The 23,066-nt window shown below is 44.5% G+C and overlaps 1 protein-coding gene across 1 annotated transcript; it reads left to right on the forward strand.

Annotated features, from left to right (window-relative positions):
• The first annotated feature begins 1,988 nt into the window (after positions 1–1,988).
• Positions 1,989–22,938, forward strand: THSD1 (thrombospondin type 1 domain containing 1). The gene is made up of 4 exons (XM_082076009.1): positions 1,989–2,107; positions 7,522–8,490; positions 16,932–17,090; positions 21,207–22,938. The coding sequence occupies exons 1-4, from the start codon at positions 2,050–2,052 to the stop codon at positions 22,580–22,582; spliced, it is 2,562 nt and encodes an 853-aa protein (XP_081932135.1). The 5' UTR covers positions 1,989–2,049; the 3' UTR covers positions 22,583–22,938.
• The last annotated feature ends 128 nt before the right edge of the window (positions 22,939–23,066 follow it).

Consider the following 23,066-nt stretch of genomic DNA (forward strand, 5'->3'; position numbering starts at 1 on the left):
TCATGAACCAGGATGCTCTTGCCTGCATCAGGCTAACACACGCAAATTAAGGTGCAAAGTGACTGTCTTGATTGAGAGTGTTCTCCCCTGCAGGCTTTTTTCTTTTTTTTTTTTTTCTTTTCCCTGAGGATTTATTCTCCCTTCCATAGCTTCGATTCCCTTCTGCTGTGTGCCGCTTATTAGACTGAGATTAGGATTAGTTGAATTTCACCTGTCAGTGTGTGACTCTGAAAGAAGTATTTGCAAAAGCCGTTTGAATAATACTCAACTAGGAAAGCTAGAAATGGAGAGGATCCAGCACAATCACGGCTGTGGCCCACAAGGCATTTGTTCCCTTTTTTATTCCAGAGCAGTTTACAGCAGCGCTGTGTAACTTGTGCCGCTTTCCTTGAGCAGTTATGCTAGAGGCAGATGCATCTATCACGTTTTATTTTAATTTTTTTGTTGAAACCTGCTTTTTCTGCCTTGGACCACTTTGTTTTGATTACCCGATTAATGATCAGTAATGGCACATGAAAGAACAGCATCCCAGACACGATGCCGTGCCTGCTGCCGGTAGCTGGGGGCAGCCACGGGCCGGCTGGATGTCCCTGTGAGCTGCCCGCCCCTGTCTTGAGGCATAAGGTTTGTCTTCCTGTAATTTACAGCATATCAAGTGAAATTGTGGGTGGTGGCGGTATCACTGTCCCTATCTAATTCTTCCTGGAGCCTTGTCAAGTTCGTGGGCCGGATGATGATTATTCCCTTCAGATACGCACAGTTATTATTGTAATGGGCTTTTAGTGAGCAAAGCCATGCCGTTAGTCTTTTCTTAGAAATTATTCTCTCCAGCCACTTGGCACGGAGAACAGTTTGAAAAGCTTTCAAATAACATGACTGCTGACTCTTAGTTCCAGAAGTTTAGCAATGTAATTGCTGAAATATCTCATCTGTGATTCCTAAAGACATACATACCTGATCTTTGCCGTACCTGGTTCCTCCATTTTACCTATATGTTCGGCAGCTTTGATCGCTCCTAACTTAGGCCTGCTGCAGTGACAGATTTATCTCATGAAGTTTGGTTGTAAACTTCATGGAACAAGAACTTTCTTCCACCATTAGCCTGACAGTGAGCACGGTAACACTGACTTGCCGGTGCTCCTATGTAGTGCAATTCTTATGTTTTGAGAACAGTTTCCTTGAGCTAGATCTTATCTTTTTAGATTCCCCCCTAATTCTGTTTCTGAAGCGAAGTGTTAGTTTTGCTGCTATCATTGTGCTTCCGACTTGTGTTATGTGATTGTTAAGAGACTCAGTAACACTAGTCTAAAGCACATGGACGTAAACTTTTGAAACTTGCCAAAAGGAACACTGTTTGTTGGCTTAACCAAGGCTGTAGAGATAAAAAAATGGTGGAGGAGAAGTGGAAGTTAGCACCTTCTCCATCTGATCAGTCTGCATGACATAAAAGCCAGTTATAGGTCTTTTATAAATCTATTAAGTAAATATATTACTAGACCTGAAAAACAGTATAGTTTGAGGACCAAAACAGTAGCTTTCTAGCAAGTTTCTTTCATGCTTGAAAGCAGTTGACAGCAAGTGATATAAATTGTGTAGCAGCAATAGATCTCCAGTATGGATATGTGCAGAGGTCAGAGTTACATTTTGTATAAATACTTGTTATTTTGCTACCATGAGTCTTGATCTTAATATGATATGCACTGCAGTTACTGCAGTGCAAAGGTAAATGATTGTGATGTGTTTTTGTTCTGGCTCAGGAGCTGACATTTCAGGCGGGAAAATTTATTGTACAGTGAATTGTAGTTGATACATTATTAGTAATTGATACAGTATTAGTAATTTTTAAGTAAATGGGAGGAAAGTGTTGATTTATAGTGTGTTGTGCTTTTTTTACTTATTAGTGAGGTATCTTCCTTCTTGTATCCCGTGAAGCAAAGTTAACACAGCTCTAATTTTTTAACTTTCAGGTGTTCTTGGAAGAAAGTGCCTGCACTTTGGAGCTGAAGAAGGACATGAGGAGTAAAAGGACCTGGGATCTCAGTGGTCAGAATGAAACAGATGTTGAAAGATTTTTCAAATCTATTGTTAGTAGTGCTGTGTGACTATGGTGAGTATTAGAGCTGTCAAGGGAAAATTGTGAGATGTGTATTCATACGGTGGATTTGCATGATCCTGTTTTCAGGTGATGTGTTGAAATCAGGTGTCACAGAAGCCACCACTAATATGCTCAGAATATAGACTTGATCTTACGCAATATTTAGGTGGAAAATGCAACTTGCATAACCTGCCCTTTTAGATCAGAGTGGCAAGAACCTTTCCTGCTGTAAATGTGCTCTGAAAAATAAACAAGATAAATGAACAGATTTCTGTGGGCATCATTGAGGGACTGGCTGTGTTAGAAGCAGTCACTATAACTTTGCTCTTTTGTAAGACTCATATTTCATTATATTTAATGAACATTATGGAAGGTAGACCTATTTTAGGTATCCGTACCAGAATGGGGGGAACTGTGCCATACAACTACCTGATTCTCTCCATTAACAATAAAAGGAACCTGTGGTGGTTGGCTGAGGTGTAAGCGTCTACAGTACAGGCAACCTCCTATAGCTGAGTGAGCTCCCCATCTGATGGACCAAAGCTGCCAGTTGGAGAACTTTTGAGAACAACAGAGCTGTTCTTTTCTCTGACCAAAGAATAAACCAAAGGATGGTATTTGTACTCGTTCAATTTTAGTCATGTAAAATTAGGCAGCCAAGTAGAGGCAATCAGTCTCCTTTGAGCAGTCCACGCACAAATCAGCACATATTAAAAGCAGCTCCAACCCATCTGCAGTCTGAGATGTGCAGAATGAGAAAGCACCTCCTTCTCACCGTCAGCTGCCAAGGAGGGAGGCTGGACCTCCACGTTCAAATTAGACAACTGTAAGATATCTACAAGCTGAGGGGCATCCTGTGCATGGCATCTTATCTCTTCCAAGAATGTACTAAGTGGGAAGTAGATTTGCAAACTGAATTAATTCCTTAATGCACAGTGAATTAGAAATTTTGTAAATGTGACTCTTAATTCCTGAATAATACATGTTTTGAAAAATTACATTCTTAATTTAAAAGCAGGTGTTGTTCTGACAGCTGCAGTACTTTGTCAAACCATGCTAAAGGATTAAGTCATGCACTGCTGAAATGTCTCTAGCGTGGAAAAAATGGAAAAAGAATTGTTTAGTCCGTGCTTATGGAATGAGCTGTAGCAGCAGGTAGTTCACACACCAGATGGCTGACGATGTCTTGCAAAGGAGAGAAATGGACAAAAAAATGGATGCAGTTTGCTGTCCTTTTGTAAGCGAGAAAAATCTGATTATAGGTAATGATTGAATACTAAGTATGCTCAGCTACTCCGGCCTCTATTCTTGCTCCATCTCCACTCTAGAACAAGGGATCACTGCAAGGTGTAAAGAATCTAGAATTGCCATATTTTAGATGAGCTTCATTCCAGTAGATGTGGAGATACTTTCCTATGGCTTTTAGTGCCCTTTCTTCTTTTAAGAAGACAAACTAGCCAAGTTAGGAACAGTGCACTGAGTGGGGAACACAGTGAAGGTAGGTATTAAATTCACTTAACCCAAGAAGTGAGGTGAATGATTGCAATATCCTCTGGTTCTTGGTGTCCTGTAGAAATTCACAACTAGTTGGCTCGGAGGTAAAAGCTATTATTCCTGAACTTTATAAAGCGTGGCACAGTAAGTAATTACAAGCTGCAGTTAAAGAGCAAAATCTCTGCTGCAAACTTGAGGTGTGTCATCTTTTGCCGTATTTCCAGTTCAAGGGTAGTCCATAATTCAGAAAATTACTTCCAAACTGTTCTGCATATGCACTACACATTTTGAGTATCAGATGTGTACAAAGTCTTTAGATAACTATTTCATTCATAGACTTCTGTGTTTCAGACCGGGGCTATTTTTTTAAATGATCCAGTATGCTCTGGAAAATTAGTGCTAAAAAAAGCCCTAACATACAGCAAAACAGTATTCTCATTTCTTATCAGTTTTTCTGATGTGTTTGTTCTTCTTAGCTCTGTGCTACTGGTGGCTGACAAGCCAACAGCACAATCCGAGTTGGCTTAAACACAATTAAAATAAATAAATATCAGAATAGCACCCTCGAATAATTTTTCTTACTCTTCAGTGAAAACAAGAATTTTCCTTTTGATGTTTCGAAGCGCGAGTTCTTGCAAAGGCTCCTCTGGCAGGTTGTTGGCGCCACAGCCAGGCTCTGTTCAATGTGAGACCATTGTAATGACAACCAAAAATATACAAATGCATTGAAAGCTGCCCCTGACTGGCTGTCCAAACAACTGGGACCAAGTCTTGGCATGGGACACAGTCACATGCACAGTGGGCTGGAGGGTGGCTGAAGGAGCTTGTGGTAGAGACTGGTTACTTCTGACTGACACCTTTTGGAGCATTGTAAAAAAAAACTGCTGCATGGACTGTCCACGAGTGCAAATTCCTTGTGTTACTAACCAAAGATGGGGGAAAGGATGCTGTGAACTGGGGTGCACCAGCCAGAGCTCTGCGGTGCTGTGGCAGCCTCCTCCAGTGGTGCTCATTTCCCTCACCTCCTGAGTCATCTGCATTAGGGGTGATGGGAGCCACGTGGTGGTCCCCTGGCCTCTCTGCAGTCCTCCCACACACACACCAACTGGTGTTAATTCTTCTCAACTGAGCCATTCCAAACAAAAAATAGTGCAAGAGAGTCAAGATATTTGTAAAAGAGAGTAAGGTCAGTAGAGCGGTAGATACAAACATCAATGCTTTCCATTACTATCACTTGAGTGTTTTTGCTCTAAGTTTAAAGTGTGAAGTTGAAATTTTTCATGCTGGGTTTTTGCCATGGTCTGATTTCTTTTTCCCTTGTAATGTTTCAGCTAAGTTGAATCTAGCCAGTTCCTTTAGAGACACGCTTCATTTTGCCCTTATTCAAATAAATAAAAACACTGGGGAACTGTAACACAGTTGTGGGAACTTCACATTTGTTAGGGTGCTCACAGTGGCTTGGGACATGCTTTCTGCTGCCCTGATGAGGATTTGCCCAGACTTGGCCCAGATCTAAGCCCTTGTGGATGAGTTAGCAATGAAGTTCTCTGAAGGGTCGAGCATGCCCCAAGTCCTGCTGGCTCTTTCCAGCCCTGTGCAATGCTGTGCGTGCTCCAGCCCAGGGCAGCAGAGTTCCCCCTACATTTGTAGGATCAGGCACTAGAGGTGCTTGTCCTGTGCTCTCTGCTGTCAGGCCAGCAGTGAGCCAGAAAGGTGGGGACTTGCTGGAGGTAATCGCAAGCCCAGACAACATGAGAAAGTAGAAGAGCTGTAAGGCAAACAGACAAGGGCAGGAGTTTGGAGAACCGTGGTAATGGTAATAGATATAGGATAGTACCCAACAGATATTGACAGAAGGTAACAGTAGGAACAAGACTGGAAAATATGGGCAGGGACAGGTGACAAAACCAAAACATGAAGAGGAAGGAGAATGTGTTGCTGGGCAATTCGTAGAGAGCCATTTTTCACAGGCATTCAGGGTCTGTTTCCTACTCTCTGAGTGTCTGAGTTGAGATCAGGTTTGCTGGGGTGCCTTGTGCTCCCCACAGCTGGAATCAATGGGATCCTGCTTTGGATGTCTGAAGGACCATTGTATTTAAAACCAAGTTCTGGGTTTCTTGGGGCATCCACAATTAGCTGATGCTTGACAGTTTTCACCTTTATGCTTGGTTCCTAAGACACTAAACAAGAATAGTGACATCGTCTCATCTTTCAGGGATATTGGAAGGATAAACTCATTAATATTTCTAATGCACTAATAGACTATGATAAGAGCATGATAGAAGAGTCCATAAGAGAAATGAATAATTCTGTGTTATCAGGATGGATTTTGGATGGTGTACAGTCAATAATACATGGGACCACCCATGGGAGGATGAGAACAAAAGAGCCTTTTGGTAATGAGCACCATCCATCTGCCAATGAAGCAGCTTCTTGTGGAAAAAATAGAACTGAGTCATGCAAATTAAAGACTGAGTTATAGTACATATATGTAACAGTTTATGCATGATTTATATGTGCAAGGCTGTGCGTGCCACCTTCATTCGGACTTTATGGATGTGGTTGGAGCTGGTTATTTTAAGGACGTGTTAATAGCTGCTGGAGAGTAATAGGCTCTTCTTGTGCACACCGTACCTCACCCTGATGTAAATGTCTATAGCTGGTCAGATGAATTTCTTCCTGAAAATTTTCCCTGCTGACAAGAAAGTGAACCCAAGGTGACTAACTCAAATTAAGGCTTAGAGTGGTTGGTGTCTAATATTATATGAGATGAATCCTGCTACTCCTGACTTCTGAGTGCTTGCCTTGGCAGTTGCAGTGTTTTTCCAGCAAAGCTTTCTTTGAGGTAATCTAAAGACATGTGTAACAGATTTAACAAGTCAAAGTATTGTTAGTTATACTACTTATGAAAGGATTGCTTTAAGCGAAGTTTTACACTTCCGTAGCACCCTCCATCCAAGACTCAGAGGCCTTTTCCCAGACAATTAATTAAATAAAGATGTTTCACAGCACATTCTATATCTGGAATAGATGTATGCAGTTCCCATTTTCCAGATAACCTTTCTGTGTCTGAAATCCTTAAGTTTCAAGCAACGCAGAAAAGCTATCTGAGCTAAGAACAGTAATGTGATCTTCCCAATCCATGGCTTTAGATATCATCTATCCCCACTTGTTATGGCATGTCTCGAGATAATTTGGCAACTTGCACAAACACGGTCATGCAAGAAGTACATTCAAAAAGACTGCGCCATTTATAATGAAATGATATCATTTAGACATGTTGCACCACATCTGAGACAAGAAAAGTGCTGCAGTCACCAGCACTGTTATTTTCAGCTCTTTCACTCAAGTGTCTCTGTGATGCAAATGAGCAAAATGAAAGATTCATAAGAGAGAGCAAGAGAAGAGGCTTCAAAAAGCGTCACGCAGACTTCCTATTTTATTTAATTTAAGGGACATTTTTTATATGTCTGTATTAAGAAACTACCATCCTTTTTTGGCTAAATTATAGCTAGAGTAAGTAGAACAGCAGCTGGCCACTATGAAGTGGACTTTAAGAATCTGTAAGTCAAAGAAGATGAGAAGTTTGGGAACGTATCCTGAAAAATAAAGTTTTCTGTGAATCTTTTTTGTTATTGTTGTGTTGTTGTGTTTTGGTTGGGTTTTGAACCTTGTTTTTAACCTCTCTGCTGAACATGTTACTGCAGTAGACTTTGAGTTGCTCCAAACCATGTCCCTGCACAAAGGAAAGGTGGTGAGCTTTAACTGCTATAACTAGGACCCTTTTTTTTTGGTGAACTGATAAACTTTAGAAAGTTTGGGAACTGCTTCTTGAATATCCATGTCATAAATCTATGTTTTCTTCCATAAGGTAGATAAATAATCAGTTGTCTCTTTGGTTCTTAATACTGTTGCGAAACTTTTCCTTTCAGTTCTCGGTGAAGTGGAGTATCTCCTGTTGGAGCGCCCAGGTCATGTAGCCTTCAGCAATGACACGGTGTCTGTGGAATATCAGTACTACGGTGGTGGTGGTAATGTGACAGCAGAGCATCCATCCATCCTATTGCTGGATGCCAGCACCAACGAGATAATTGCAAGAAAACAGCTTCCAGCAAATCAATCCCAGGGGATTGTAGAGTTCGAGTGTTTCCATTTCAAGAGTGCTGGGGACTTTTTGTTCAGAATGGTCTCTCCCAGCAATAACAGCAGTGCTGCCCAGCGGAGCAGAAGCAGCATGTCCACCCTCCATGTGGAGTGGCCCGTATTTCACATTGATTTGAACAAGAGTTCAGAGGTGCTTGGGAGCTCCCTTCAGGTTGGACTTTTTACAAATGAGAAGTTGTGTGCCATGAACGAGACGGTGGTTTCACTGGATGTGATATTCACCAGCACCCTTTATGAATTCAGAAGGGTAAGCTCTGATGAGACTCTGGGTGTTAGAACTAGCAAAGGAATCCCACTCTCTAGGTCCCAGTGGGTAGAGTTTGATTGCCCACCTGTTGGTCAAGAAACATACATCACTGTGTTACTGAAATCGTTAGAAACACATTCCGTCATTGCCTCCATGGGACCCATAGATCTCCTCCACAAATTTGGATACAGACTGGTTGTGGCACCAGAAGCAACATGCAAAACTTTGGTTCAGGTCTTCGTAGTCTCTCCACCGTGCACTTCTATCAGTGGAAAAATTGTCGTCTATAAAGAGGCTCTCAAGCATCCTAGTCAAAGAACAGCTTGGCTGTATGAAAACACCCTTCACCCAGGAGACAACAGGACAGACTTTAACTGCACTTTGTTTGACGTGGGGAAGAACAAATACTGCTTTGACCTTTTTAATTTCTCAAACCGAAGTCATTTCCCAACAAGAGCTAAGGAGTGTATGATGATCCAAAGGAATATGGGTTTGTACTGATGTTTGTCCTCTTTTAGCCAAAATCATCACTCTCCCCAGCCAACATGGGCAATGATAAATAGGTTTTATTGTAGTGTTTCCTACTGAATAGCTACTTTTTGGGTCTTCTACAGCAGACAAAATAGTTGTAATATCATGTGCAGGTGGGAACAAGACAGAACAGGCTGTTACATAGAGGCATACACAATGACATTTGGTAGCAGACCCACTGTGGTAGCTTAAAACTGCGCTAAGTTAACACTAAGTACCAGTCAAAAATGTTTAGGGCATTCTGAATGGTGTATCTATCTAGTCTGGGTAAAACTCAAACTTGTGTCTCTCAGTGTGGTAAGAACCTATTGCAGGAGATCTGGCTGATTTTAGACACTAAAGGTAGGATTAGTCTTACCTACATTTAAGTGTCTAAAAGCCAAGGGTCCAAACGACACTGTCACATCACTTGGCCAGCTTGTGGTTTTTTCAAGCAGGCTTTCAAGCATGTCTCTGCTACTGCTTAAAGCAGACCAGGGTGCATTTTCTGACCCATGAAGCCACCTGGCAGATCATGGGTCACATTTGTATAGCAACCCTTTTCCTCCCAGAAACTATTAGAATAATGCAAACTGCCACCTGGGGACAGCGTGTGGTCCATATAGTCCTTCGGTCCATGACCAGGCATGGTCTGGGAGAGTGCTGGTTGGAAGATGCCAAAACCATCTCCAGGAGCGTGAATGATCATGGTTAAGTGATCACCGTTAAGTATGAACACAGGACAGAGCTGGAGCCCATTCCTCATCCCCATTTAGGGAATATCTATACATCCTATTTATATCTATACCTCTTATGCAGATGTAGCTTCAGAGGTGTCAGTACATGGTTTGGCAGAGTCTACAAATCACAGTAGCATGGCAGAGGAAGCAGATGAGCCAAATGTCCTTCTCATCCCTCATTTGTGGAGGGCAGCTACAGTGAGACATGGGCTGTATGTGCACAAAGGGATTGGGGCTGAGTTGGGTTGTGTTGCCTACACCCTGGAACAGAAAAGTGAATGTTCTCATTTGGAGCAGGCTAATGTCCATACATAATGAATTAGTCTTTTCCATCTGCATGCTTCAAAGAATTTGGGTTGAAAGGTTTGAGATGTACACCATTTTCTACACCTCCCCGCCCTGGTCTCCCTGAAAAAGAAGTGCAGGAACTCAAGCCAAAAGAGGGTCATTGTGCTTCATGGGCAGATCTCTGGAGCGGGGTCATCAGGAGACCAGGCGTGTAGGACATGCTCCATAGAACACAGTCTAGACACAGCTACCTTAATTAGGTTCCTAGCATCATGCGGTCTTACTTTCTACCATTTCATGAATTCTAAAACTGTTAGCTCTTTAATTAGCACTCTGTACTAAAAATGACCTCTGTTTTCACCATATGCCAAACTTGGTACGTAGTTCCTCTCTTCATCTGAACTTCCCATCTGCATTCGTTGTTGGCACTCTCTCTCTCCCTTTGGCATAAGATAGTCTGTCTTAAAAGGAAAGCATATTATTTTCTTAATGGAGATAATTCTGAAGGAAAAAGGAAGAGAGAATCATAATACTTTCTCTGTGCTTGTGTGGTATGTTACACTGATGCAATCTAGATAATTACCCTGACAGATGAATACCTAGGATATGACATAGATATGTTTCTGTGCCCAATATTTGACTTTTAATTGATGAGATCCACATTAAGCAATGACTCCATGCAATCCACTTTGTTTCCTTGGGTTCCCCGATAGCACAAACCTTACAACCACAGTCGAAAGAATCAGACTGCACCTGTGAAGAACAGAGTAAAGTCAATAGCTGCCAAGTTTGAAGTGTCAAATCTACACAGCCGATGAAAGCGAAACCGCACCGCATAGCCGTAAATAAAATGTCAACCTGAAATTAATTAGACTGCAGCACATCTGACTTCGTGCCTGTATCTGCAAGACTTCAAAGCCCGAGGCAGCGTTTGAAAGGAGTGGGGTGTTCTGGGAGGGGTGCGTCAGCCCGGAGCCACGACAGGCAGAGCGAACCTGCACCGCCAGCGATGGCCATCCCCCTCCTCGCTGCCTTGGGAAGCCCTTTCCTGGGCTCAGCTGTGCCCCTCACCCTGTGGCAAGGCACTGGGAGGTGGCCTGCACAGACCTGGACACCTGAGAGCTGTTGCTGCGCAACAGGCATCTCCCTCAAGTCACTCATTTTCTCCTTTGGGCTTCCTGAGCTCACCCGTTTTCAGGCAAGGAGAGGTGATAACCCCTCTGGTCAGGGCTGCAGTGCAGCGTGGGCCATCGCTTTTCATCCAGCTACCCTGGTGTTGAGCCCCACAGCTAGGCTTGACATTCCGCTGCCCCTTATCCCCCAGAGTTACCCAGGCTTTTTGTTGAAGACACCACAAAACAGAGACTCTTGTAGTAATTTCTCTCAGTACTCTGCCCTGATTTTATTTTTAAGGTAAACTCTGTGCGTTTCATAACTAAAGCTCATCTAGCTTCATCCTCTAGTGACTGGCTCTTAGTCCGCAGCTCTCTGCTAGAGGAGACAGCTGTTTCCCATCCACGGTCTTCCCCCCACAAAGGCGTTTGCACATCCAGATCATCTCAGTCCTTCCAGATAACCTCAGTGTTCTTTTTAATAAACTGAAAAGGTCGAGTCTTTAATTGGAAGGCATTTTCTTCAGGATTTGATTAATTTTCTGTGTCTTTTTGGGTCCCTTTCCATTTTTTTTTTTAACAGTACTTTTTATTTGACAACAGAAGTACCAGCTTTGGCTGCTATTTTTGATGTCCTCCTCACCAGTGCTGCTTGGACAGTAGCACCCTTGCTTAATTGCTCCTCTGCTATAATTTCCACCCATTTCATTAGCTAATTTTGCTGTAACTTTTATCCTGTAAGCTCTTCTTGAGCTCTTTTTGCATATGACCTTTCAGTATGTAATCTACCATCCTGCAGGTACAATTTGTTTTCCGTCTTCCTACTTTTTACATTTTCCTGATTTGCGATCCACCTTGCTTGAGTTATCCTAACTTAGCAAGTAACCTATGTTGCTCCATATAACTGTGCTATTCACTTATGTCATCACAGGAGTGACATATTTTCTCAGTAAGGGTTTTATATTTACTTCTGTGTCAACTAGGCAAGCATTGTACAACACCGAGCCTTATATGAATCCCTTTGGAATTTCTCCAAGTGCCTTCCCACTTGGTGATGGTTTTCTGTTGACAATTCCATATCAAATCTGTCACTCAGCCAGTTCTTACTTCATTTAGCATATGCTCTATTAGTATGAAGCAGAGATATTGTCTTGTAAAAAATCAAAGCTCCTAAATCATTAAAATTATCTTCATCCAAACCACAGAGGAGGAGCTAAAATATTATTTTGCCACACCCGTTTTCCATAGATCAGACATTAGTTGTATTCCTGACTCTTCACTCCTCATCCTGGCCAGGTTTGGTCCAGCCTATGTGACAGGAATCTGGCTTGGGTCTGGAGTAGGAAGGAGAAGGCTCATGGTGGTCCTAAGCCAGCCAGGACAGCAGCTTTTTCAGCCCAGGCCAACAGCTTCAGAACGAGTGTTGCAAAAAGACCTGCGCTGTCTAAGACTGGGGATGTATCTCTTAAATTGGGGAATATGTCTGTGAAATTTAAGTCAGCACTTGAGCAGCTTTCTGTAGACTCCACTGGAGAAACTGTGAAAAAATAGCAGTGAGGTATGAGTCAGTTCATTCATCTCAGTGGGATGTTAACTGTTTCACACAGGTGGCTTAGGCAGAGTCACGCAGCTAATTTTTTCCCTGTGTTTGACTAGATTATTTGAATGTCTTAGGTAGGAAACTCTATTAGATCATCTCACCCAGCAACAGATGCATTGCAGGCTCATTCTTTTCAATGCTTTATCCTAGATTTTCCTTATCTGGGATTTAAGCAGTGAGACTTCTGCACTCCTTAGGAAGATTTTCCATGGCGTAGCCTGTATCCCACTTAAAATGTTTGGGATGAGACTGATAAAATTAAAGAGTATTGTTACAGCATAGAAATGGGCATATTATCTTCATATTGCTGGTGTTAATTAACTTTCTTTTATGATTCTTAGTTACACTTTGGAGACTGGTTTCACCTTTGGTGTGACTCCCAGTGAAGTGTCTTGCGCTTGCTGACAGCAGAGTTGAATTTTGTTCATCTGCCTTTCGCTAACTCTCGAAAAAAAAAGCTATTTGGAGGTCAGCAGGGCATAAGAAGTGCAGCTGTTGCCAGCAAAGGGAAAGAGGAAGGTAGGGGAAGACTTTGTGAATCGAAAAGCGCTCAGTAAGGGAGGAATAAGTGAAGTATCTAGGGGTCAAGCAGGTACATACAACTTCCATTAAATTCTTGGCCCCTGAATAAGACTATATGAATCAGACCTGGCTATTATCTGTAGGAAAATCTGGGAACTGATTAGCTCTATTGCCTGAATCTGTACCTGTCTTGTGTGTATTTAGAAACAGGCAGATTAAGGGAATTTGGGAATGCCAGGGCTGTTTGTGCCCCATCTGCTTCTCCTGTTTTAATGAATGCCTCATCCCCACAGCCCAGTCATTTTAGGAATAAATCAGGTGTTACAGACTCACTGGGATAGCTCTTCACTTCTGAAAAAAATTTTTAGGCTGCATCTCAGCAATTCTTAAAGATGCCTGTTTGTGGGAAAAAGACTGTAATTTGCCTAGGCAGAGTCTAGGTTTTCTTCCTTTAAAGGGAACCTGGTCCTTTCAGTGTCCAAATTAATAACGTGTTGGAGCACACCAGCTTTTCAGTGCTTCATTTCCCTGGAAACAGAGAAATGTGGAACAGGTTAGAAGGGTGCTTTCCCAGGTCTTATCCAAACACCAACATGTGTGCACCCAGTCTCAGGACCTAAAAACTCAGCTTCCACAAAGTGCTCTGCAAACCCCCAGGCTGGCATAGGCATTTACACTAAATAATTAGTGATTTTGTCCCATATCACTGGTCTTGTTGAAGTTCTTCAGACAATCCCCTGCGCCAGGCTGCAGGGGTGATGCTGAGCATCCCTCGCTGACTGCGCTGTTGGATAGTGCTGTGTGCTCAAAGTTCTTACAAACACGGAGATTTGAGGGGAGACACTTATGCAGAGCAACAATTAACACAGTTAATTGCATTTATCTTTCATGTTGGCAGATCTGCCAACTGTCAGCTATTTCAGACTAACTCATCAGTTAGATGTCTTCACGTTGATAATTGATTCCTCAATTGTATGTGAAAAAAATCACACTTATTAGAGATAGTTTGCAGTGCATACCTTCTGTTTTTTCCCCTGGCACTTTGGATCTGTTTGTCTTTAACGGAGGTTAATCATTTCATTTCCTTAGGGGAGAATAAACTATGCTTCATTTTCTTTTACATTCTGGTAATTGCAGGAGGTTGCAGAGCAAGTTGCAGGAGTTTAAATCTCCTTTCATGGGAGCGGGAGCATTTCCTGATCTCCTGCTGCTTAGGGCACATATTCTTGGCCCCAAAGCTACGGATGCCACATGTTTTTGCTAAGGAACTCTGCCCTCAGCTGAAGCCAAAGTCAATGGGAAGTGCCCTGGAGCAATGGGCACATTGTAGATTTGACGTCAAAATTAGAAAATTACTCATCCTGAATGTTCTTGTACATTGAAGCCCAGAGGCATTAATGCGGAGGCTACTGAGCACCCTCCACTATCACCAGCATTAGCATTGGAGGCAACAAGAACCTTTCTGGGTCTGGCTCTACACCTGACTGTAATTAACAGAAGTTTAAATGAGCAGAGAGTGTGGAGAGAGGGAAATGGGCTGGCTCATGCTCTGGAAATTACGACAGGGGCTCACCAAGCTGCTCACATAAAGTAGTCCATGAGGAGGTGGATGCTTCTTCAGTGAGACTCTCTCCCTCTGCCAGTGATGAGGGACACTGCTGGAGCCTTTAATGACACTGATATGAAGAAAAGTGTTGTGATACCCCCAGATACTGTGATACAATGAAGTCTTTTGCAGGAGGGATCAGTGGATCCTTGACTGAATATTGATTATGGCCATTTTTCTCACTGCCCCCACTGCTACCTCTGCTCTCTGCCCAGTGTGATTCTGCAGCTGTCCAGGGCCTGTACCTTTGAGGGACTCTTTACCCTAACAAACCTCCCCAGTTCCCCCCTCCTTGGCATCCTCTCTCTCCTGAACACCACACACCATCCAGTGTGGCTCCATTTTGCGCTTTACTGGGAACAGACTGGATGAGAAGTGTGAAAGCTCAGCAGAGAGGTGCATGAAGAGCACAAACTGAAAGACAGCCTGGGATCACACATACTGGAATATTGTGGTAGAGTCAGCGGTACATAGCTGGGGAGGTCACTTGCTGTTGTGTGGGCTTAAAACCGCAGCACCACTGGGGTGTCTCACCGTGCCCATCTCTGCTCTGCATCAGGCAAGGCAGCTGTACTGCAACGTGTATGCACACAGATGTGTGTGCATCTGAAACTGTGTGCCTTTTTGGGCGCCACAGGAGAAAAAATGTATAAAGCTGCTGGACAGTGTCCAGAGTAGCGCCATGAAGTTGGTGAAGGGTTTGGATGGGAAGCTGTATGAGGAGCAGCTAAAGTCACTTGGTTTGTTCAGCCCAGAGGAGACTGAGGGGAGACCTCACGGTGGCTGCAGCTTCCTCACAAGGGGAGGAGGAGGGGCAGGTGCTGATCTCTTCTCTCTTGTGACCAATGACAGAACCTGAGGGAATGGCATGAATATGTGCCAGGGGAGGTTCAGGTTGGACATGAGGAAAAGGTTCTTCACCCAGAGGGTGGTGGAGCACTGGAACAGGCTCCCCAGGGAGGTGTCACAGCCCCAAACCTGACAGTGTTCAAGAAGAGACTGGACGACACCCTCAGGCACATGGTGTGAACTGTGGGGTTGTCCTGTGCAGGAACAGGAGTTGGATTTGATGATCCTTGTGGGTCCCTTCCAACTCAGGACATTCTATGACCCTACAAGTTAGTGCCCACACACGCATCGCAGCCCTGGCTGACAGCACAAGCTTGAGCTCAAAACCTCCGGGCCACATCGTGCAACACAGGCAAGAACTTGCATGCAGGAGCAGCCCCGCTCATTCTGTTATGCTGCTCACATTAACATTATGCATACTGGTGCGTTCACAAAAATGTGTAGGACAGGGTCCAAAGCAGTTGAATCTTTGTGTTTACTAGAAGATGACTGTATTTATTTTTGTTTGAGAGTTTTAAAAATAATAGCACACTATGAACAATACAGCAACCAATACAACATGAAATCATGAAACCATTTGCAGTCATGCAACAATGTCTAGTTCTTTAACATCATAAATTGTTCACTGATCAGGAGCTCGGTGGCATGCTAGCAGCAAAGCAAATTAAAGATTATGACCAGTGTTGGCGGTAGCAACACCATAAATTGTTTAAAATAGCAAACTGTAGCAAATCTGATCTACATTTTGTGATTTAGCTGATCTTCCACTTTATCTGTGAGCGTTGAAGTGGAGTAAGTAATCTATTGTTTTTCCTTCTGGCACATTTCAAACCCAGGTCCCTGAGTCAACTGATGCATAAGAGGGTTGCCTGCATGTGTGTTGTTAAAGGCTGCACCTGGACTCGTGCATTGGTTTGGGATTTATAAAGTTGTGGTCCTGTTTCAGTGTCACAGCTGTCAGATATGGGCAGGAGCAGTCTCTTTCTCTCTGTAAAGTTTGAGTGTCAAACACTGGATGAAGATGTTGTCTAAGCAAAAGAGGGTTTTCATTACACATTAAAAAATTATAATGTTTGAGGTAGCATTAGAACCTGAGTTTGCTTCCACTTAAAATAAAGAAATGAACCTGCAAAATTTCATCTTGAGTTAATTGCCTAACCATAAACAATAAAACAGTAGGGACCTGTAAGCTGTCAAATGAATGATTCAATAACACGTTTATGTGCTGAGAAGATAATAAAGAGAAAAACCAATATTGCTGTTTCATTAGGCCTTGTAGGCTTATCCTCCTTTCATAATCATATAAATCAAGAGTAACTACATTTAAGTCAATGAAGTTATCTTGCTGTAAAAGCACTATTTGTCAGGCAGGAATTGGATGAATATATAAATTACTAACCCATTCCAAAGATTTGTGGATTAATTTCCATTTGCTGTTGTTCCAGGCAGAACCTGCCTGCCAGATGACTGACCGCTGTGTTGCTGGCTGGCACCGCAGTGAAGAAAGGAAAACAAAAAGTGGGAGTTTTGCTCCAGGCTCTGATGGGAACAGGAGCAGGCCCCTGGGTGCTCTTTCGGTGTTGCCGTTTGCATTGCTTGCTTATTTATTGCTGTTTTTCTTAAATGAGAGAAGACAAATGGCTATGTCTTTAAAGGAAAGGAGGCAGACACGTTCCTCATTGCTGTGAGTTTCTGTATTTGCAGAAACGTGGAGCCCGTGGCAGCCCTGGAGCCCCTGCAGCGTCACCTGCGGGGACGGCGTCCGCGAGCGCTTCCGGGAGTGCCTCACCTCCTCGCCCGCAAGGCCAGGCTGTGCCGGACCGCCGAGGGAGACATCCTTGTGCTCGCTGGAGGAGTGTTTGTGTACGTAACTCTGCTGTCCTCGTCCCTGTGACCTGGCAGAATCAAAGGGCCTGTTATTAGAAGGGCTTTGTGAAATGGAAGCATCCGATCTCTCCTTCAGTCATATTGGTTTTGGGGAGGTGTCACATTCCTGTGGTTGATGTAGTAGGGTGGGAGCCTACATGCGTTTGCAGAACAGCTGGAGATAGGGTTCCCCGAAGTAAGAGGATTTCTGCATGCTGTGAGTGCCATGGAAGGCGTTTAAAATCTCCAGCACGGTTGGGAAAGGGCTGGAGGAAAGATACCAGGGCAGCAGGACAAGTTCAGTTCCAGGCAATGGAAACCTATTAAAAAGTGGAAACCTATTAAAAAAGGGTTGTTTATAGCTGGGACCCATAGTAAGGGGTTCCCACTTTGGGAGTTTTTTGAGATGGCAGTGCCAGGTCTCCCCCTGCTCCAGCTTGCCACCACTGCTATCTGGTGACAGGGCAGGCTGGGTGGCACTGCTGGGTGGCAAGTGGATGCAGATAGAGGAGACCCGAGCCTCCTGCAAGGCGAGAGGGGGTTACAGCAGCATGCAGCCGCTCCTTGGTGGGGCTGGATGAGGCTGTGCCAGCACCATAGTCACATGCTTGCATCCAGTGTGGAGGGCAGGAGAAGTGGCCCCTTTCAATGGGATGATGGTGCTCAGTCCACATAAAACTTTTGCCTCTTGCAAATTCCCTGCGAAAAAGGAAGGTTCTGATGCCAAGGGGCTCTGGGGTCCATCTGCTCAGAAACTGGCTGGTCGAGAAGCTCTGGTGCCTTCCCCATCCCACAGGTGCCACAGCCTGGCGGGGATGGGGGAAGGAAGGTGCATAGGGCTGTGCAGTCTCCGAGGCTCTTTGGCTGTAACTGAACAGATACTTTAAGCTATTACAAATGGAGCAATGCCTTACCCATTGCTTTAGCTGCTTCCATGGTGCTCACTTCCTTGCACTGGCAAAAGTTCAGTGTGGAAAAATAGAACAGAGCCAGCAAAAAAATAGACAGTTTGGGGCTGTGGGGAAGTTGCTTATCACATGGCCATTGCAATGCTTGTGCCACTGGAAAGGGAAGGGCAGCAGAAGGGGAGAATGTGTAGCTGGAGCAGCAAGAGGGCAGGACTCCTCTTTTGATGGAGGTGTTGGCTTGAACCAGCTTCAAGATGTTTGTTGAATGAACACTTCAAAAGTATACATGCAGGACTGAAATGGAGCAATGTGAGAAGTGGGTTGTATTGAGCAAAAGGTCAGATGAAGGGAAAAATACTAAAAATTTTATTACATCAAGCTAGGTATTGCATTTTGTCAGTGTTCAAGCAGCTCTTGGGATGTTGTAGCAGTTTGTTTTTAAGGTTTATGATGTTTTTAATGACTAGAAAGTGCTGTCCATGTGAGTCTGCTTATTTTGTAAAGGTGTGAGTGTAAGCAGGGAGGAACAACTCAGATGTTTAGGCCCCCGTCTTGAAACTAATGCCATGCTCTAGGGCTGGTTGTCTTCTCTATGCCAAACTCTCTCAGACTGCTGTGGGCAGTACTGCCGCCAGCAAAATGCAGTGGAGTAGTTGGTGTTTTTCTATAGCGGTGCTGGGCTCTGCTGTTCTGTACCTCCTGTTACCTGCTGGTGAGGTATTTCATTAAGTACAGTATTTGACTTGGCTCCTCGCTGGCCAGTTCCACCCCACTCCTCTGGAGCTCAGAGAGCCACCCTGATGCACAAAGCTCCCCAGAGCAGGGTCCGTGTGTGTGGAGTGTGTCCTGGACACATGCAGAGAAGTGATGGGCCTCTTTGGTGCTTCTCGGAGGGGGTGCAACTGTGCAAGGCATGCAATGGTTTCCAGAGCGGTCAGCTGTCATGTGCATACGCAGTCGTGTTGGAGTTACTGTCTGATGGCACTCAGCAGGTCTGGAGAAGCCTCAGAGTCCAGCAAGGTCTCTGGTTTAATAAAGACAGTTTATAGACAGAAAACCCAGATGCATAGGACACCTACACCTTCACCCATAGGAGGTGGAGGTATTACTTCTGGAGGAATTACTTCACTTCTCTCTTGCACATGGTTTCCAGTCCTCCTGCTCCCACATCAGGCAGCTTCCTTTACATAATCACTTATGTGATTTACATCTCATTGAATCTTATATTGCTTAAGAAGTGACTTGACACTGTGATCTTACAGTGTTCATCTGCTGCCTGTGTCACCCTTCCCACCCTCTGACTGTCCACGCCTTTCTGAAGCAGGAAAGTGTTTTCTTCAGCATAACTATGTTTGTAGTCATTAGTCCAGCAGATGGAGCAAATGGCTGAATAAATGAAGCTAGTACAGAGTCTAGGGAAGAGATGGAGAGCAGCAAACCTACGTGACCAAGTCCTGTTTCGAACCTCGCTGTTTGCTAGCTGTTAGCTTTCTACTCCAAATGGTACAGCACAATGTGCTTTATAGATAGCAAATGTAGTCTTTAGAAAATAACTGTGAGTCTGAGAAGGATGAGCAGTGAGTGAATTGCTCTGCTGCCCTGGTACTGAGCTGAGCAAATGCTGGTCCTGCCTTCTCCCCTGCGCTTTACTGCCTGGCTCAGGCCCCTGGCGCGGCAGAGCTCCGTGCTCTGGGCATGGGGCACTGGGCTGAATACAAGTCCTGGGGATCCTCCAGAAAACACAGAACAGGCAATGGTCATGTTCATTACACTGATGTCGAACTCAGAGTGACATGAACATAAAGTTTAATGCCAGTCTTGGTGCTGCCAGCTAGCCCTGAGTAAAAGAAATGGGTCTCCTGCCCAGCCAATGCCCTGCACGTCTGTTATTGTAGCAGCCTTAGACCTTCTGGTCTGTGTTCATCAGTCCCTTTGTGCATCCTGCACATCTAATAGCTGTGCTACCAGCTCACTGTTGAATTAGTGGTTTTTTGGATTATGAGAAGTATATGGTGTCTGCTTCTTATTATTCTGCAGGCACATTTTTCCTGTGGCTGGATAGTCACTGTGGTGCAGGCAGGAGCACCTGGCAAGTTTTACAGTAAACTCTCTATCACTCTAATGGAAGGTTTGGCTTCTGGATAAAACCAGAGACTGGGAAGGGTTGTTAAGTGATTCAGTTTGAGCGCACAGCTTCATGGTCAGCTCTTGTTAACTACAACTGAACAGCCTTTTCCTCCAACAGCATTTTCATGGGCTTACGGAGCTGATGATTGGGGAGTGCTGACACACACTAAAATTAACCGATGGACCAGTTCATCCACTTTTAACTGTGCTGTGTTCTTCTCAGGGTTGGCCCTGAAATGCTAGAGACCTCGTCCAAAAAAAAGAATTATTAATTGCCCTTGGTTCAGCCATCTATAATGTGATGCGATGGGTAAGTGAGAGGTTTAAATAGGGCTGTGGAAAGTTCTGAGATGTTCACAGTACAGGTTTGCAGAGTAGTCTTCCCCATTTGAAGGCCCATCTCCTGTCCACAACAGAAGAGTGTCAATACCAGAAAGCCAGGGGCACTAGAGCAATGTCCTCTTCTCAGTTAGGAACCTGCTGTGGAGGGGAAGGTTTTGTCCTGTGTGGCTGGGACACCGGGTGGCCTTGGAAGGAGCACCTGCAGAGGGCTGGTTAGAAAAGTTACACTGAATCTGTTAACGCCACCTCTCTGCTCTTCAAACTCGCTGCAGTTCTCACACCCACTTAAGCCATCCTAAAGATAATTTCAATTCTCACACCCACTTAAGCCATCCTAAAGATAATTTTGAAGTGATACCTGAAGTACTAGCCTGGCTTGGGTTGTTCTTACCCCTTTTACAGTGTTTTTCCACAGGGGATCTTTGTTATTTCATAAAGGAGGGCCAGTGTTGTTAGCCTAATTTACACATATTTAGGAATGTCTTATGGAAATGACAGAAGAAGCAAAAGTAATTATGACATTTAAAAGGTCCATGGAACCCTTGATTTAAAGTAAGTAGATCTGTTCCTGTCAGTTTGAAGTGATCAGTAGCAAGTCCTCTACAATGAGCAAACCTTAATGGTAAACAACTTACTATGCTGATTGGTTACTTCTTCTTTGTAGTTACGTATCCATCCTAAAATACCAAAATGCTGATAGCGAAACTCTGACAGACATGTGTGCTCTTTGTTACAGCTATCAATCCTCCCACCGCACCTTCTGTCGAGCCAGGAGAGGACCAGAAAGCAAATAATATAGTCACTATCACAGGTATCTCCTTATGCTTGTTCATCATCTTTGCCACGGTTCTCATCACCCTCTGGAGGAAGCTCTGCAGAGCTCAGAAGTGCAGCACGGCCGTGCGCCGAAGCTCCGTCCATTCCCCTGGCTTCCGAAAAAACTCCGATGAAGAGAACATTTGCCAAGGCAACAAGCAGCGGGACAGCTTTGCCGAAGGAGGGGATGCCCCTGTTAACATTCCTCTGACGTACAGGCGAAGCCTCCAATTTGCCCAAGAAGATGATGCCTCTGGAAGTGAGAACTTCCAACCAAATGCCCAAAAAATAATCCCTCCAATTTTTAGCTACCGCCTTGCACAGCAGCAGCTAAAAGAGATGAAAAAGAAAGGCCTGACGGAGACCACCAAGGTGTACCACGTCTCTCAGAATCCGCTCACAGACACGGTTGTTGGTGCCACCACAATGCTTCCCCTAAGCGGAGAAAACCAAGAAGAGGCAGCGACAAACAAATTTAGGATCAAATCTCCATTTCTGGACCAGCCAGCCAGTCAGCCCAAATTTCTTGGGGAAAGCTCTCACCCTAGGCTGGATTTTCCATTCTCGCAGGCCAATCCTGCAATGAGCCCTACGCAAACCTTGATAAGAAGAGCTCATTTCAAGCACCAGGATAACAGAGGGGACTTTCCTGAGAGGGGCTCTCACAGAAACCCACAGTTTAGAAGAACAGCCAGTTTCCATGAAACTAAAAAGGCCAGGCCTTTCAGAGAGAGAAGCATGTCCACCCTCACCCCCCGACAGACTCCTCTTTACAGCTCCAGGACCAGGATGTGGGACCAGAGTCTGGAGGACAGGATGCGGCCAAAATCAAGAAACGCTAATCCAACTTGTGACAAGCTGGATCAGCCCCACAGCGCCATGCTGGGATGTGAACTGCAGGGCCACGATGCGAAGTGCCACCACAGGCCATGTCCCCCGGTGAAGAAGCTGGACCTGGTCACTGACCACCAGCCTGCAGGTCAGGAGAAGGCAGCTGATAAGCCCGAGCCCAGCCGAGGTAAGAGGGGTCTTTCACCGAACCCCAGAGGTGCCTGGAGGAAGGAAACGGGCTCAGCTGGCAAAGATAATTCCCAGAGAGGCCAAAGCGTGAGCCCTGCCCAGTACCGAAAGGACAAGTGCCAGAGCTTCCCCTTGGACCCTGAGTTTGCCTTTTATGATAATACTACTTTTGGCTTAACGGAGGCAGAGCAGCAGATGATCGACCTCCCTGGGTATTTTGGCTCAAATGAAGAGGATGAAACAAGCACTTTAAGCGTGGAGAAGCTGGTGATCTAAGCGACTCGTTGCAGCCCTGCAGGAGAGGCGTGTGCAGGAGAGGATCTGCAGGATCTGGTGACTTCTGGTGGAAGGAGCAGCAGGAACCACGTTCCCTCTGCACGGAGCAAGAGGGAATAATGCTCCAAGTCTGGCTTGTGGAAACACATTCCTTCCTAATTACCGGAAAGTGCTTCCGTATAATTTTTTGTATGTTTGTGTGCACAATACACACAAGATACCCTGGGAGAACACGTTAGTAAAGGTGTGACGCAGGAATAGCCAGTACATTGTATTGCAGCAAGCAGTCGTGTTTCCTGCATCATACATGGTGAATGCCACTGATCAAGCTTTTCCCACCTTGTGGGCTGTGTACTAGTAGATTATGTCCTAACGCATCCATTGTCCAATATCCTCAACGATGTCCTAATTAGTGAATCCTTTCCCATTTAGAAAACACAAACCTCAAGGCGTGAGTAGTTTTCATTGTTTTTCTGGTAGTCGC

This window comes from Streptopelia decaocto, assembly GCF_964273445.1.
Source record: "Streptopelia decaocto genome assembly, chromosome: 1".
NCBI classification, from domain to species: Eukaryota; Metazoa; Chordata; class Aves; order Columbiformes; family Columbidae; genus Streptopelia; species Streptopelia decaocto.